This window comes from Pyrgilauda ruficollis, unplaced genomic scaffold, assembly GCF_017590135.1.
Source record: "Pyrgilauda ruficollis isolate IOZ18807 unplaced genomic scaffold, ASM1759013v1 scaffold29, whole genome shotgun sequence".
Taxonomy (NCBI): domain Eukaryota; kingdom Metazoa; phylum Chordata; class Aves; order Passeriformes; family Passeridae; genus Pyrgilauda; species Pyrgilauda ruficollis.
Genome location: NW_024524266.1, coordinates 5,116,861 through 5,135,265, shown reverse-complemented (window position 1 = coordinate 5,135,265; position 18,405 = coordinate 5,116,861). Strand labels below are relative to the sequence as shown.

Sequence of the window (18,405 nt, the reverse complement as noted above, 5' to 3'; positions counted from 1 at the left end):
TGTTGTGATTAAGAGCTAGCTGGCAACTAAGCTTGACATGTGCTCATTCAGTTCATCTGTGGGTAGGACTGGGGAGAGTATCAGAACAGTAAAGGTAGAAAAGCCTCATGGGTTGTGACAAAGACAGTTTAATAGGTAAAGCAAAAGCCATGCACACAAGCAAAGCAAGGAATTATTTCACTGTTTCACAGAAGCCATCCCCTTCGTCATGCCTAGTGGTAATTTGGGAAGACAAACACCATCACTCCAAATATCCATCCCTTCCTCCTCCTTCTCTTGGCATTATATGTTGAGTGTGATGCCATGTTTTATGGAATATCCCTTTAGTCAGTTGGGGTCATCTGTCCCATCTGTGTCCCCTCCCAACTCCTTGTGCACCCCCAGCCCTTCCTGGTAGGATGGGGTGAGGAGCAGAAAAGGCCTTGATGCTGTTTGTGAGCATTGCTCAGCAGTAACAAAAACATCCTCATGTTATCAACACTGCTTCCAGCACAAATCCAAAGCACAGACCATACTGTGGGGGCAATTATGCCAGATGAAACCAACATATGTAACATATGTATGTCATTCCATTATTTTCACTCTAACAAAAAAAGAAAAAAAAAAAAGAAAAATGAGGGATATAGAGCTGCTGTACTTTGCATTCTGGCCTACCTGAATTCCTCCTCCTTGGAAACTGATTTCCAGATCTGTAGTTGGTGCCAACAGTGACAGAATACTGCAGTCACATTCCCTGTGGGAATACCTTGCCTAATTCCTATGAAAGGGTGTCCTTTTACTCCCTCATAGACTGATAATTGTAGGCCAGTTCTGAACAGCAGATTTACCAGACTCTTCAGCCATTCTTTTTCCAGAGTATGGATTTATAAATGATGGAAGAAGTACATACATATAATGTCCTAAGTACGTCAGCTTAGGATATGTTGCAGGGTTTGTACCTCATTTCTCATGTTCAGTCATTTAGGCCTTCCTGATGTTGTTTCAATCTTCCATTACACAGAAAGTAAATAATTATTTTGTTTCATCTTTTAACACCACTTCTGAGCTGTGAGTTTTTTCCAAAATTGACCTTTCAGAAACATCTCTAGAAGAACAAGAAGTTGTTGTTTGCCCCTTTGCCAGTTTCATACTTCTCTTTCTCTTCTCATCATGTTTTCCTTTAGCTTAAATTATTATTTTGCGTGTTATACTCTACTGGTTGTTTTACTGCAGTCAGGATAAATCAGAGCTATACTGTTTCCTTATCTTGGAAATGCACTTTTTTTATCAAATGTATAAAATAACACTGACACAGGTGTCTTTTGAGAAACTCATATTGCATTTAAATGAATTTTCCATTTACATAAAGGTTGTTCATTATCTTTGCTTGACAATTTGTTTTCAATGTTGAGCAATACTGAAATGCAACTAATGGACTTTTCATGAATCACTACTAATCTATATAAATTTCTTGAATGCAAGTGTTCCCTTTTGCCTGCTACTTAGCAATTCTAGACAGCAAGTGTTTACAAAGATGGACTGAAAGATGACTTTGTTCAGTTTTCCACCAAACTTGCTGCTGAAATGCTTTCCTAACTTTTTAATGTTCACTTTACACTTGTGTGAGCCTTTAACTCCACAAAAGGGACTAGCAGTCAGGATTGGTACTTATGTTGTGGCACAACATCATTGTCTATGCAGAACTGGATGGTGTATTCCATTTAAATATGTTAGGGTGAATATGTCTAGCCTGAAAGAAATATTACAATTCATGTACATTTCCTCTGTCTTTCAGAACAATGGGTCACTTGCTTGGTGCCAGAATCATAAACAGTGTTCAAAGGTAAGTCCTGTTTTTTCCTCTCTCATTTATGTTACCTACCTGCTTTCAGTCTCTTGACTGCAGATTAAATGCTTTTCTTCTTAGCCTGTTTTTAGAAGTAACTTTTTATATTTTATTTGGAAACCTCAACCTGTAATAAAATAACAAAAATTAAAACCAAGTGATTTACTCTTTCAGGACAAAGGAACCATGTTGGAGGATACATATCAAGCGTAGTTAAACCAACATAATTCTGTCATTTTAAGAAAGTTTACACTGGCTAGAAACTGGTGTGTCATTTGTGGTTTTGTCAGTATTTTTGGTCAGAAGAGAGTAAAACTGTCAATAACTTAAAAATCCTCCTCCAACAGCACCAGGGTATTTCAACATTCAACATTTCATTCAGTTTGGGTATTTAATTTTTATCTTGAACCTGAGTTTCTTGAAAAGTATTCTTGACACAAATCCCAGTGGCTCTACTGACGCCCCTTTCCCATTCTAGCATTTAAACCCTGAAAGCCTAAAGGGTAGATGGGCCAATTGTAAACTGATTCTCTTGTGCAAGGGTCTTTCTATGGTGCCTAGGTGGAAGCAACAACAATTTGGCAGCTTTAGTGGGTTTAGCTCAAGAGAAATTGCACATTTGTTGCTGACTGTTCATAAACCTCATGGAAGCTGCATTCATTGGAAATTTGCCTAAATGTCCTAAAAATGTGTTAATTGAGACCTTTTATTCATGAAGGTTGTAGTGAAAATGGAATTAAATCTAAGTAGCATTGTTCTGCATTGTTTCAATAATGCACTTGATGTTAAATGCTGAATGCTAACCTTTGATTTTAACACGTGTTGATTTCTTGTGTACATTTAAAGAATGAGATTACACATTCGCTGATCTAGCTTCTGTTGACATAAAAGGGAAAATGGGGCAATTTCTTGACTGTTCTGTTGCAGGTAAATAAAACAAAGTTGATTGCTTTTATCAGTATTCAAATCCAGAGTATAACAGTGTCAATATAATAAAATAATGGAATGGAACATTTCCTATTATCTGTGCCACTTAATCCTGCTAAGGATTTCATGATAACTGAATTGCCTTTGCAGGAAAGCATGAGGGCCTTGTTCCATAGTGATCCATCACTTGTTCCACAGTTGGATATTGATCCTGATACATTTTTTAAAAAATTTTGTTGCAAAGCCTACTGTGGTAAGTAATCTGAAAGGTTTTCCAATGGTTTGTGCCTGCCCAACAAAGAAGGAATCACACAAGAAAAGTAGTCCAGGTTTTAAAGCAGGGCAGAGGTTACAAGAATCTCTCTGAGTCACTCCCAAGTTTATTGAATCCACATGAATTTTACCTTAAAATTGAATCAGTATCTTGAAACCAGTGTAAGAATGCTACAAATTAATATTATATTGTATTACAAAACAATGATATTTAAGTTTTAAATTACTTAAAATGTGCTTTGCAGTCATGTTACTCTATGTTTTTGATTCTTTCTTGGGAAGGTAATATATTTTCCTTAAGAAAGCAGCTTTGCTGTATTTAGAAAATAAATAAATGTAAACTTGGCCAAATTTTTAGCAGAGCTAAACTTAAGCATAATATTGTCTTTCCAGCATGGCTTTGATTTTCTGTGTTTTGCAATGCAAAGTTAAACAATTGCTTTAGCTAGCTAAAATTTTCAAAGTGATTCAGGGAATTCAGTTAGCATTTTAAAAAATGCAAATTCCTTTTACTTCTTCTCAGCACCTCGGTGGAGGAGGTTTGTATGAGTGTGGCAGGTACTGGAAGATTCCACAAGGAACAGTGTGCTGCTCAACCTACTACAACTAACATGGAAGGCCTTGTTGGAGATATAAAGGTTGAGGGCAGCCTTGGCTAGAGTGACAATGAGATTGTGGAATCCAGTATTAGGCAAGAAGGAGGCAGGGCAGCAAGTAAGCATGGACTTCAGGAAAGTAAGCAAGCTTTAGCCTCTTTAGGGCTAAAGGGCTTCTTGGAAGATTCCTGTGGGGAAGAGGGATCCAGGACAGCTAGTTGATCTTAAGGATCACTTCTGCAAGGCTCAAGAATGATGCATCCTGGTGAGCAAGAAATTTGGCAAAGTGGGCAAGAGACCTGTGTGGATGATTACAAAACTTGTGACATTTCTCCAATGTAAGTAGGAAATACACAGGAGATGGAAACAGGGGCAGACCACTTGGAATGAATACAGAGAGGTTGTCAGAGTGGGTAGAAATGAGGCAAGGAAGGCCACACATCTGGAATTAATGAAATGGGGACTGTGGTAACAGAGGACAAGGAGAAGGCAGAGTTGCTGAACTCCTTCCTTGCATCAATCTTCATTGACAAGACCAGCCTTCAGGAATCTCTGACACAGGAGATCTGGGTAAAGGAGTGTTTGTTGTAAGGTTTCCCTTGGTTAGGCTCTGATGGGATGCACCCACAAGTGCTGAGAGACCTGGTGAACACCGTAAGTAGGCCAAACACAATCACCTTTGAAAGGCTGTGGCAATCAGGGGAAGGGCCTGAGGACTGGAAGAAAATAAATGTCACCCCAGCCTTCAGAAGAGGCAAGAAGGAAGACCTAGGGAACTTACCAACCAGGCAGCCTCAATCTCTGAAAAAGTGGTGGAGTGCCTCACTCTGAAGTCCATCTCCACATGGATGACAAGTAGATTATCAGGAGCAGTCCTTGACCAACCTGATGGCCTTCTACAATGAAACAACTCATCTGGGTGCATGGGGAAATGAAGTGGATATTTTCTACCTCAATTTCAGCAAAGCTTTTGATATTTTCTCACAATATCCTCATAAACAAACTCAGGAAGGAAGGACTGGATGGATTGAGAACTGACTGACTGGCAAATTGCAGAGGGATGTAATGGGGCACAGGGTCTGGCTGGGGCCTGGCACTTGCGGTAGCCCCCAGCGTTCACTACTGGGCCCAGTATTGTTTCTCTTGTTCATCAGTGACTTGGATGAGAGGGCAGATGCCTCCTCAGCAAGTTCACTGACAACACAAAGCTGTGAGGAGTGGCTGATACTCCAGAGTGCTGTGCAGCCCTTCAGGAGGATCTGGACAGGCTGGAGAGATGGGCAGGGAAGAGCTGCCTGAAATTCAGCAAAGGCAGGGTCCTGCACCTGGGGAAGAACAGCCCTCTGTGCCAGGACAGGCTGGGAGTGACCTTCTAGAAAGCAGCTCTGTGGAGAAGGACCTTGGGTGCTGGTGGACAACAAGCTGTCCATGAGCCAGCAGTGTGTCCTGGGGGCCAAGAAGGCCAGTGGGATCCTGGGGGGCATTAGGGAGAGCATTGCCAGCAGGGAGGTGATCCTGCCCCTCTGCTCAGCCCTGGTGAGGCCACCTCTGGAGTGCTGTGTCCAGTCAGGCCCTACCCATAGGAAGGTCTGCTGCCTTCCTGGGGGCTTGGGTAGGGATGTCACACAGAAATTTCCTAATCTGGAGCAGTCGTGAGACTACTACTCATTACTGATTTTCCACATAGGGGATGATGAAGTGGCAGCACGTAGTCCAAGGATGATCAAAAAGGACTTCAGCGCCTTGGAATGTTTGGCAAGGGAATCCAAGGCACAAGTTATAATTTCCTCTATACTTCCAGCTGAAGGCAGCAACGCTGGAAGAAACAAATGGGCTGAGTCTATTACTGCATGGCTCTGTGACTGGTATTACCACAAAAATGAGGGTTTTTTTTTACCATGGAATGGTCTATGTAGCACCAGGCATGCTTGTACTACCAGTAAGGACTCACCTTTCTCAGGGAGGAGAGTTGCTGCTTTGAAACCAGAGGAGCCTATTGATAGAGCTTTAAACTAGTTGTGATAGGGAATGGGTATAGTATCACGTTTGTGCCTGGTGACCGTGTGGGGTGAGAAGTGAAGGTTAAATGGACAGCATGCAAGGGGACCCTCTGCCAATGACTCTGAAATGTGCTGGCCACACTGGAATGCACTTGCAGTCTTATGGAGACTAGCCAGGGATTCCTGATGTAACAGAAACCAACAGGGAAACACCAGAGAATTATCTCAAAGGAATAAACCCTAAAGGGCTGTTCCTTTAGGAAGGCAACTGGCTGACAGGCCAGCTGAGGTGCCTTTACACCAGTGCATGCAGTGTGGGCAGCAGACAGGAGGAGCTGGAAGCCACTGTGCTGCTAGAAAGCTGTGGCCCCGTTGCTATTTCCTGACAAGGGGAGTGGATTTGTGTGTTTGTGTAGAGGCATTTCAGCCTTCCACATTCCTGGGAGCTACTTAACTGTTTCCTCTAGCATTGACACACTCATTAGGATTGATACTACATGGTATAGAATTGTTTGTGTACTGGGGTTCCATTCATATTTGGTCTAGGTAATGAAAGTTAAAATATAGTATTTATTTTCTTTTCCTTTACCAGTAGATTGCTGCCAGCCTGTTGGAATTGCTGAGTAATGCAAAGGTGAACTCATAAACAACAGCATAAGGAAGTAGAACTGCAAAGTGGAGAGACTGAAAAAGAAAATGGGCTGGATTGAGCTGGGCTCAGTATTTCTTAACACAGTTAAGAACCAGCACCAGAATTCAGGACCAGCACCTGGATCTCAGTCAGCTCAACTCATTCCTAGACACCACAGGGGTAAAAAGCTTATCTGGGTTGAGAACCAGACAAACAGACACTCTCTACTTTTTTTCTGTATACATGACTACATAAAACCCCAGTTCCTGTTGCTGACAGCTGGTTCAGCAGAGGAATTGAAAATAGAACCTCTGCAGAGGTTATTGTCTGGTTGAGGAAAGACAGTTAAAGGTGATGAATGTAGTTTTATGCATCTGGCCTAAAGTCTTCCATCACAGCCAAGTGTTTGGCAAAATATTGCAAAAAATACATTAATGCCTGTCATTTTCAGAGTGTCTTTAAATAATATTTTGACATGGGCTGTGCCTGTAGGTAGGCAAATATAACCTATTTTGGGCTTATTCCTCCTTTTCCCATCCCTCCGTTTCCCATAGTTGGATAACTAATCATATTTGTTATGATATATCAAACTCTGAGTAACCTAAGTGATTATTTTAAAGCATTATGAAGTACAGGTTATATACAGGATGAAGTAGTGTCTGTATATGTATAGATTTCATCTAAAACATGACTCAGCTTATTTCCAACACAGGTAGTCAGTCAGCTTTGCTACTGGAAGAGGTGCTTCTCCTATTTGATAATTTTTGTGGCCCACCTCTGGATCAGCTCTAGGAGGGGCACATATTTCCTGTGCTGAGGAGCCCAGAGCTGGAAGCAGCACTCCAGGTGGGGTCTCACTGGAGCAGAGTAGAGGGACAGAATTACCTCCCTCAATCAGTTGATGACACTGCATGTGATGCAGCCCAGGATGCAGTTTGTGCAAGCACACGCTGTGGGCTCATATCCAGCTTTTCACCCACCACTACCTTTAAGTCCTTTTCCAGGGACGTTCTCAATCCTTTCATCCCCCAGCCTGTATTGATACAAAGGATGGTCTCGCCTAGGTCAGCACTTTGCATTGGGTCTTGTTGATCCTCATAAAATTCCCATGAGCCCACTTTTTAACTTGTTCAATGCCCTCTGGATGGCATCAAGCATGTCAGTCACACCACAGAGCTTGGTGTCATCTGCAGAGGGTCTTGCTTAGGGCCCCCTCAGTCCTGCTATGCCACAGATGACAATAGTAAGCCGTACTGATGCCCAGGGGTCTGTTAACCTCTAGGGAACACCACTGTCTGGATGAGACCAGCCAACCAGTTTCTCTTCCACCAGAGTCCAACTATCAAATCCATCTCTCTAATTTGGAGAGAGGGATGTTGTGAGAAGCCCTGTTAGAGGCCTGATTAAACCAAGCCATGCCATGTGTCTCAAATCACCTCCCTATCCTCCGTGTGCCTTAGCCTAGCTCCTAGAAGGATCTGTTCCTTGATTTCCCAGGAACAAGGATGAGGCTGACAGGTTCATAGTTCCCAGAATCCTTCTTTCTACCTTTTTCAAAAATGGGTGCAGCTTTTCCCTTTTTCCAGCCACCTGGATCTTCACCTGTCTGCTGTGACTTTTCAAATATTATGGCAATACATCAGCCAATTCCCCTGGGTCTCTGGGAGACATCTCATCAGGTCTCATACACCATGCATGTTCCAGTTCCTCAGGTGGTTATGGGCCTGATCTTTGGTTACAGGTGGAGTGACTTTGCTTCTCCAGTCCCTCTCTTGCAGCCAATGCACTTGTGAGGTGTGGGGAAAAAAAGGTTGCCTCTGAAGTCTGAGAGGAAAAATGCTGAAATACCTCAGCCTAACCCTATTTGACCGTGTCCTTGTATTCTTGCCCGGATAGATGTGCCTACTTCTACTGCCTGTGCATTTCCTTCTTGCCCTTTACCTTGACCAGAAGGTCTCCACTCATCTGTGCAGGTCTCTTGCTATCCTTTATTGAATTTTTACACTTGGGGATGAGAGTTCTTTTGCTGTGTGGAACATGTCCTTAAAGATCTGCCAGGTCTTTTCTGGTCCCTTGTACTTTAGAGTACTTTCCCAGAGAGTCCTGTTGACTTATCATCTTGAAGAGCTGGAAGTTTACTTTCCTAATATTTAGGGTCCTGACCTTATTCTTTTCCTGACCTTATTTTTTGCCTGATCCATATCCCTCAGGACTGTAAACTTCACTAGTCCATAACATTGCATCCCAGGCTGCCTCTAACCTTCATATCACTGATTAACTAACTTGGTTAAAGCATTACAATAGCCATTAAATTTGCTGATCAATCTTTCCCTAGCTGCTATTTGTGGATTTAAGAACTACTTGATAGATGAAATACTGTCAAAACCTGGCCTAAGAAAATAATATGCAAGGCTGACTGAAGTAGTTCAAGGGTAACAACTTTGCACTGGAGGTTTGCTCTTTTTGTAAATAGCAATAAACTGTTCTGTGTTGTGTTTTGAATTCCTTCACTGACTTGACCTTTGCTCTTGGATTTAACTTTCACATCTTTACTTAATTCCTGGGTTGGGTTTTTTTGCCTCTCCTTAATTTACCCTCTAAAAATTTTTATGTGATATTTTGTCTCTTTCTCTCCACTAGTGTCACTATTATGTGTGCCTACCTATCTATCTGTTTGTTAAAAATATATCAAAGAGTCAGTGAGATTGTTGGAAAACCCTTTTACATCTTTTAATGAGGGGTCAACTAGAGCAGGTTGTCCAGAACCACATCCAGCTGGAATTTGAGTATCTCCATACATGAAGACCACAACCTCTCTCAGCAGCTTATTTCAGTGTTTGACTACCTGCACAGTAGAAGAGTTTCCGTATTTCTTGTTTTTCGATTTGTGCTTATGGCCTCTTGTTTAGTCCATAGGCATGAGAAGAGCCTGGCTGCCTCCTTTTCATTGCATCTCAATTGATATTTATAAACATAAGTAAGATCCTTCTGAACCTTTTCTCCAGGCTCATCAGTCCCAGGTATCTGCACTTATTTGTATATGGCAGATGCTCCAGCTCCTTAATGAAATTCTTGGCCAATATATTCTTCTTCTTTTCTGCTTATGCTTTCTAATCCCCAGATGACTTATTCCTTCTGCCATTTGCAAAGTTCTGTCCTTAAAATCCCATTGCCTTCCAGTGGCCATTCTTGTTAAATTGGATGTAAATGCACAGCTTTTGCTGTTCCTGCTCCATTTTTCCGGTTTGTTTTTACAGTGTGAGCGCCACAGTTCCAGAGCTGTTCTTCTCAAGTACTTGGAAGTGCTGAGTATGTAACAGGTGCTTCCCTATAAAAACAACAGAGCTGATTGCTGCTGAGAGTAACCTGAAAGGGCAGAGTTATGCATTGATGCTGGCTTAGTGAAAACTGTATTTTAGACCTAAGGTGGTCTAAAAGGGGGATGAAATGACTGGGAAAGGCATTTCAAGAGTTTGTGAAGTAGACATAATTTTTTTTTTTTTTTTTTTTTTTTTGCGGCTCCTTACACAAGGCTTTTTTTTTGTAGGCAGCTGAAAGTCAAGAGACCAGCAGGCATAATTTAGAGCTGCATGTGCTGTGGCATTTACAAGGACTGGAGATAAATGGGGATCATCATAACACACTGTGAATTGCAATACAACTTTCTTGTTCCCAGTGGCCAAGGCCGTGGTCCCTGATTGATTGATTCTGTGAGAGGGCTGAAAGGCTGTTTCATGAGTTTTCAGAACTGAGAGGAAAATGTGAAAATAAAGATAAACAATTTACAGATTCTGCAGCCAAATAAACATAGTGTTTGACTATCTCAAAAAGACAGTTTACTTTCTATTTAGAATAATATACACTCCTGAATTCTGTATTCCAGCAATTGTTTCAGGCTTCCAGCTGAGCTCTTTCCAGAGATAATGCAGGTGGAAAGATGAGTTAATGGTTTAAACAATTAGAGATTTGATGCAGTGTTCCATCTGTCAAAGCCCACTGAAATGAAAGCTCACAGTTTTAATTTGTGCCTCCAGCATCTAACTCAGTCTGAAATGGTGTCAGCGATTTGCCCTGCCCACAGTAGTGTTATTCTTATGTTAAGCATTCTGTGCACACATGCTGAGAGACTTCTATCAAACATATTAGTGTGCATTTGAGAGATCATTAGCCTGAAGTAGCTGAAACATTCTAGGTTTCTTAGCTAGGAAGCTCACATCTCTGCTGGAAAGTGTGTTGAGCCACTGTTATTTACACAATAAAGCTAGGGCAGGATAGGGATAGCTTTGTAAAGTTTAGCAGGAATAGTGATACTGTGATTGAAGTGGCACCCATAAAAGGGTGAGAAAATGAATATTTTGGTTTTTTTGTCTAAAAAGATGGAAGGAATAAAAATTTCTTTCTTGATCTCCTAGACAGATAGCTTTTACTAGATGAAAGAAAAAACAAAGGTAGAGCCATTTAATAGAATCGGAGTTTATAAGAACTGATCAGATTATTGTTCTGCTAAATAGATAAAAAGTCAAAAGCATATAAAAAATAAGGCAGATGTGATATTTATTGTTTGCATTCTCATGGATGATTTGATTTCTTTTTTTAATATTTATCTATAAAAAGGTAGAGGGAACTGAGAGAACCATAGTGGTTAGATGATTAAAGCTGTACTAGCTAATAAATAGGGTGACTGAAGTTTCTGGATATTTGTTTGGGGAAATAGAAGAAAGAGCTTTGTGATTCAGTGTTTGTGTTTATACGATAGCATTAGTGTATAAGTGTGTTGTGATTACAGGAATCCCTTTCTTCCTAAGGGGCTTGAGAACTGGCAAAAAAACAGAACTGAAATCCAAATAATATTTGCAGTACTCTGTAATACTCTGATGTATTGCTCTATATTTGTAAATGTCAAGTTTTATTTTTTGGGGTATTGAAAAAACAGTTGTGTTAGGACATGAAATAAATGAATGTGAAGTAAGTTCATATTCTTTACAGTTGCTATATTGGATCACATCAGTCATCCTTCTAGTCAAACACGTGAGTTGCCAGCTGGATTATCAATAGATAAGTAAACCTGTAGGTCTGGAATAACCTACTGCTAGGAAAAAAAAAACTTACTTAAGCCCTCTTACTTGTTTTTGTGTGTTACTGTGCAACCTAAATGATACATCCTTTTCAGTTCACTAGTTTTGACTTCTCAGCTCTTGCTGCTTGCTGTTTTGTGCACCTTAATTTTTTTTGCCTTGGAAGAGCAGATATCAGGACTTTATGGAAGGTGTTTTGCTTGGCCTTCTCTCTGCTGATAACTTTCTGTCTCTAGTAAATCTGGTTAGAATCAAATTACTTTTTTTCCCCTTGCTAAAAGATTATCACGACTGCCCAAGCTCTTATGAGGGATAGAGAGGAAAGGATCAGATTGGTTTTATGTCCCTGTAGCCCAGGTTTTGTTAATGAGGAGTGCTGAGTTTCTCATTTATCTTTAGTATGGCTTTACAGAAAAGTTTGGTTCTTTGGAGCTTGTCCTTTTGGCCAGTTGTATCTGTTCTAAGGAGATAATCAGCTCTGGTCACTGTGCTGTTTGAAATTTGAACTCCTGAATACTGAGCAAACAGAGCCAATGCTGAGCAGAACCAGCTGAAGATTAAGTAACCCTCTTTCAGAGAAAAACACAAAATTGTCATTAATGACTGAATTGTGCCAACACTGGCTTTGAGGGTAGTAGCATAGCAGTCTCAAGTCTGTTCTCAGAAAAGCAAGTGCTGGCTTTAGATTTAAATCTGCATACACTGTGGTAAATAGAGACAAACACTTCAGCTAAAGGGAGAAATGTGTGCATGGGGGTGCTCACATATAAACACAGCAGATATTATTGAAGCTGGCGTGCTGAAGCACTAAATGCTTCTTTAACTTAGCTTTATCTGCTTCAGTGAACACTCTTCAAAATCCAAGGACATTCAGACTGCGGAATCCTTTATTTAGAGGTATTTGAGCACAAAAATAATCCCTTCCTAGAAACTTCTGAAATACCATTGCAGCTATTCAGTCTAATCAACTGTAAATTTTTTGTCATTTGAAAAACAGTTGATTAACATCTAGCAGAAGGATAATTATCATTGGAGCAACACTGGTAAGACAGTAAAGACAGACACAACTGCTGAGATTAAGGAGAATTAGCAGTAAATCTTTTTGAAACAAGTAACAGATTTGTATTCCAAAATCTTCAGTTTTACCAGGTCTCCCACCACTCAGTTTGCTCAAAGCTTGTGCATATTTTTTTCTCGTCTTTCAATAACTTCGCATGCTACCTGCAGAGAGAAATATGTGACATGAAAGTGTATTTGGGATTTTGATTTCCCAAATACATTCTTAGTTTCCAAGGCTTGACTGCCTGAATTATTATTAGGAAATTTTAAGTCAGAGAATTTGTACAAAATTTATAAATTTGCAGTTGAGATGAGAATCTTAATTTTATCTTAATATGTTACATTTCATTAACCTAATTAATTTGTAGTGCAAAACAGGCTGTAATAGTCTGTTCAAATGTATGGCCCTTTTCTCCTCTTGTGGGAGACAATTGTAGAGTTAGGTCAAATACAGCTCTAGTTAAGTGACAAAGACAAAATGTACTTGCATTGACCTTTAATGTAGTAATAAAATACATTCAAGCCGCTGGAAAGGGACATATGTCTGTACCTTAACCATGACTTCAAAAAGAGTTTTGCTTGATTAGACCCAGGGCATTATTCAAAACCCACTGAAGTAAGGAATACTGACTTTCAACAAGCTTTATACCCATCTATAAGTTAAGATTGTGCTTTTTCAAGTGACCTCCCTTGGAGTTTCTGCATTATTCTAACATTGAAGGAGATATAAAAGTGTGCTTAGGTTGATGGAGTTACTGTGCTGGGAGGGAGGCAACTGTCTTTGAGGCAGACAGGCAGGGATGGAAGTGCCCTTTTCTCCACACATTCACTGAAGTGTAAGGAAAGCATTAAGCTGGAAATGAGAGCTATGACTCTTTTCTACTTTTGAGTGCCTGCAAAGAATTGAAAAGCTGTCTGAGCACAGAGGCGTGATCTGTCCTTAAACAGAAATTGCAGGTTTTATTTGGTAACACTAACTGTGATATTTAATCAGACGCTGAAGAGTTAATTGCCATTTAGCACTGTCTGTATATTAGAATAACTCTCTGTGCACAACAGACAAAAATGCTTCTGAAAGGGTGCAGTGTTAAAGAGCGGGTTTTGTGCTATGAATTTTAAGTAGATCTCCTTATTGAGTTTCCTTAAAAAGTTCTGCTTAAAGTCAATTCAGGGTGTAGTCTCAGGTGAACGGGTCAGAAAGGTAATTGGTTCTGACAGTTTTTCCATAATATTCACACCTACTATATGGATTACAAGCATACATTCTGATCTTAGTAATATCAAATGTTTTTAGCTATTTCTGTGGCCTGAGGAATTTTAAGTGCACAGTGGAAGCATATAACTGTACAGATAGAAGTCCCAATATGGAGAGAGTGACAGGGAAATATTCGGGCCTTTCTTCTGATACCATAAACTTTCTGAAGTCTGCAATAGTTCTAAAGGCAACTTCCTGCAGTGTAATTTACATTTGGTTTGCATCCTCATTTTAAACTAGTGAACTATTACTTGGGGTGTAAAGTGAAAGGGAAATTCAAAGCCATATTTATTGAATGCTGACATATGCATTTAATCCATATGGAAGATGTGAAGCAGAGTTTTGGGTTCATGTTCAGCGTAAGGAATTGCCCATGCAGGAATGCCAGCAGGATCCACTACACTGAAACGAAAGAAGACATGGATAACTATTCAGCCTTGTTTTGATGCTGGTGTGTGTGTGTACAAAATGGATTTCTTGTTTCAGGTAGGTGTTTTCAGCTTATGCATTTAGAAATTAAAGGATTGCTGTAATTAAATCTGTAAAGGAATTTTTTTCCTGTGGAGTGTGAACCAGAAGACTGAGTTATGAACAAGGACCCTTTCCCCAATATATCTAATATTCTGTTTGCTTTAAATTGTAAAACCCATGGGTTCCAAAGAATGTTGGAGTTTGCAGCTCTTGACTTTGAATAAAGAATACAGCTGACTATGTTTATTTTTCCCATAGACGTGATACTGTTATATCTAAAATCCCTTAAATTTCAAAATCCACAAGAAGTCAAGGTGTGGGCAGGAAAAGAAAACTGAGTTACAGCACTTGGGATTTGAACTGCACCCTCCAAAAACGGTAGAAATTTTCCAGAGCTAGGAATGAAGAATCAAATTTTAAAGTGGTTTCATATTAGGAATGAAATATTTTCATTTTTTTGGTTTATGTGAAACATTTAGCTGCATTGTTTCTCACTGAACTTTGAGCACCTTCAGGAAGGAAATAGACTTAATTTTGTTTTACATAAATATAACCACCTTGTTAACCCTAGTAAACAACAAAATATTGGTTAAAAAGTAGTTACTGCTTTATAATTTTTTTTCAACTTTTTCCACTTCAATCAGGCTTTAGCATTACATGGATTCTCATGTGTGCTTTTCCTAAATCTGGAATTCTTTCAGTTTGGCCTGAGAACACGATGCAGAGCACGAAACACATCCCTGGCCTGGTCCATGCAGTTTGCTGGGAGGAAAACTAACCAGTTTTGCTTGCAGGAATGCTCATGGGAGGGATGGTCAGACCCAGCAGGCAGAGCTCGGTCTGGCTACACTTGTTGCCTTTTGTTTGGTTCTGGACCATATTGTTGAGTGATATTGGAGGATATTGTTATTCACTCATCAGGAGGCAGGTCTAGAGCTCCTAAAGGGCCAGCAGCAAGGCAGGGAATTGCAGTTTTTTGGGTGCGATTTTTGAAATGTTAGGATTTGTACCTGTAAAGAAGTGCTGAGACAATAGACCTGATGAGTAACTGTTTCAATCATTGAAGACACTACCAAACCTGTCTCACCAAACCTGGCTCAGCAAATGTTTCTTAAAGAAACATTGTTTTTTCAGAGAAACTCTTCAACATCATTCCACTGCTGATCTATTCTGCTTATATATTATTCAGTGTTCTATTTTCCTTTCCTAATTATTGTTGCAGGTATCTGCATGACAGAAGTATTGTGTTTCTTTAGAGTTCAGCTTCTCCTGCTGTACAATTTCCTCATCCAAAGTCATATTTCAATTTGTGTCAAATACAACTCCTATGATAATTGTAACCTATGGTTTTGGAGGGGCCATGATACAGAAAAGAATGCCCTTTTAATTGCTTATTTTCTTCAAAAGATGAATTAAATCTTTCTGTATCATAACTGAATATTTAAAAATTAATCTATAGTTAAATAACATATTTGAATAAAAAATGAGTGTTTTTTTAAAGAAAACATATTTAGTTGGTAGCTTTCTTGCCTTACTTTTTCCTTTCAGTTTCTACCCCTCCCATTAAATAAACTGAAACCAGGAAAACTAAATTGGTGTGGCTTTATTGTGGAGCTACATTTTTTGTTAACTGATAATAGTGGTGCAAAAAATCACAATTCAAGTCATATCCATTTGTAAGGGAAATCATCAGATTTTCGTGTTTTCTCAGTTTAAGAAGTGTTTGAATGTATTGCAGATTGAGGACTTTAATTCCTTAAATGGCAAGTAAGTAGGTCATCATCATCTTCAGGGAAAGACTTATTTGTCCTCATTATTCCTGGGATCCAACATTATGCAAATTTACTTCATAATACACTTGAAAGTGGTTATTGTAAGGAAGTGGGTGTATCTATAGGCAGTAGTTTAAGGATTTTTATCCTGACAACAACTACAGCAAAATAGATTTGCAAACACTATTCATATACATGAATGTTTTTAATCACTAATAGGGGAAGATTGAATTAATTAGAAATTCAGCTTTTCTTCCCCCTTTTTACTGGTTCTATGGCAGAAAGATTGTCAGATATAATACTGATTTAAAAGGTTTAGTGACTTGAAAATGCACTTAATGGCTATTTAAACTTCTACTTTTAGCAGATTAAATAAAAATGTTAAAAGACATTCATGGTACTCTGTAAAAAAAAAAAAAGTAAGGGCACAGCAGGGTGGTGAAAGAGCAATGAACAGGCAGCATGGTAGTGTAGGCAGATCACATACTTGCATCTTTACCAACAAATGTCAGGGACCATTCCTGCTCTGCCAACAGGATCCTAGTGGAGGCATTTTGCACCTCTGCCATCTGCCTACCACACCTTCCTCTTCTTAAAAAAAGGAGTTGTGTTTTTAATTGTCTAGCTCTTATTGAAACAAATTTAAAAAAAAAGGAAAAAAGAAGTTGTTCGCCATAGAATTGAAGAAAGAAAGAAAGAAAGTGCCATACTGTAATAATTTGAAGGTTTTTTTTACCCCCACTGTTGTCAGTTTTCTGGGTAGGTCAGTGCAATTCAAACAATTGCGTGTGTGGCAAGTGTATTTTCTGTTTGCCCAGAAACTCTTAATTGATCACTTAGACTGGGGTGACATTTTTAGTGCATTATAGTTTGGTTTGTTGGGGTGTTTTCCCTGGGGAAAGGATGAAAAACCTCAATATAGTTGTACTTTTAGTTTTATCAAATAGTGAGTTTAGGCATAAGCTCTTGAGTATGTTTTATTATGCTGTCATGGAAAGCTAGTGCATTTTTTCTTTATTGCTAACATTTGTTGGGTGATGACAGGTTATCAAACAGTACAGAGCTGTTTAACACCTTGGAAGAAGACAATAAAGAAACTGGTGACACTTGCTTAACAAGAAGCACAGTGTGTTTTGGGAAATCTGTCAGTGAGAAGACAGGCCTGTAAAGATGTCAGGCCTATTTTGACCTTTCTGCCCCTTGTTTGTATTCTACTGTTTCAGCTTTGCAGATGACTCCACATTTGGTACTTGAATTGAAAGTAGGCATCACATAACAAGAAAAGGACACGAATAAGTGCTAGACAAGTATTGGAAAATGAAAAAGATGGATACTCAGAAAATTATTTTGCATTTTTTTTCATGGCTCCGTAGCACTATTAAAGGAAATAATTTTTTAAAAATTTAAATGAATGATGTATGCAGTTATTTTGGCGTGGTCTGTCAAAGTGGTAGATGTTGCATTAAGTCCAACTACTACTGAAGCATGTACTGTGTGCCTACAGTAATGTGAGCTCTCTGTAATGATGTATGACATTCACTCTGCATGCTCAGTGCTATATTTTATCCAGCATTTGGATAGCATGATATTCTGACCTTGTCTGATTGGTGATCTCATTTTCTGTGAATGTTTCAAGAACAGTAAACAAAGCCTGGAAGAATTGTCAAGCTGACAAGTTGTATTGCTATGTATCTTTTCAAGACAAAGCCATAGAAATTTATGTGTCTTGACACCTTTGTCTCTTGTATCAAGAAAGCTTTAACTAACTTCTAGATTCTGTAGTCCACTGTCTAAAAATGCCACATCTTATAAAGATAACAGGTAGATTGTCTTTTAAGGAGAGACTTCAGAGAGATGGAATAAGCTGGGAAAAAACCAGCAGCAGCTAAACTGTGGAAGGAATTCCAAGACTAACAGGAGTCCCTCATCAGAAGAGTGTATGAAACATTTAAATGACAATTCTGTATTAAAATTTATGCATGGCTATGTATAAATATGTTTTACAAATATGTTGAGTAGAATAGTTTTTTGCATGAATCCCACAGCGATTTACAATTGTCAGTGATTGCAGGAATGCAGAAAGGGTTTTGTTTTATTGTGTTTTCCTTTCACCTTCCTCTCTCACTCCCTCAAGAAACCTATAAAAGAGAAATGTTCTACTCTGTTTAAATCATATGGGGTTTTGCATCTGGAAAATTAGAACCTAAATCTGTATGTAACTTACTTTGAGTTGAATACTGAGCTTGTTTAATTTGCATTATTTAAACTCTATGTTTGAAAGATAAATTATTGGATATAGAATTACATCTGGATGATGTAGTTGTACTTTAATTGCTTAGACTGGCTTTAGTAACTATTTTTGCTTTTAATGGGAAGTTGCTATTGACTATACACATTTTCAGCAGGTATTTATAAACAATGAGAACTTCAAAAGTGAGGGAAGTATATGGCTAAGTGGCAGTCTGAATCGAAAGTGGGATTACAGCATACTTCTACTGGGATTTGGGTGTAAGGTCTCTAA

At 39.2% G+C, this 18,405-nt stretch overlaps 1 protein-coding gene across 1 annotated transcript in view; it reads left to right on the top strand.

Annotated features, from left to right (window-relative positions):
- Positions 1–18,405, top strand: part of ANOS1 (anosmin 1) — a 131,351-nt gene that overhangs the window by 22,482 nt on the left and 90,464 nt on the right. The window contains exon 2 of the mRNA XM_041472487.1: positions 1,775–1,822. Within this exon, the coding sequence (XP_041328421.1) occupies positions 1,775–1,822 (48 nt within the window). The remainder of the gene's footprint in view (positions 1–1,774; positions 1,823–18,405) is intronic.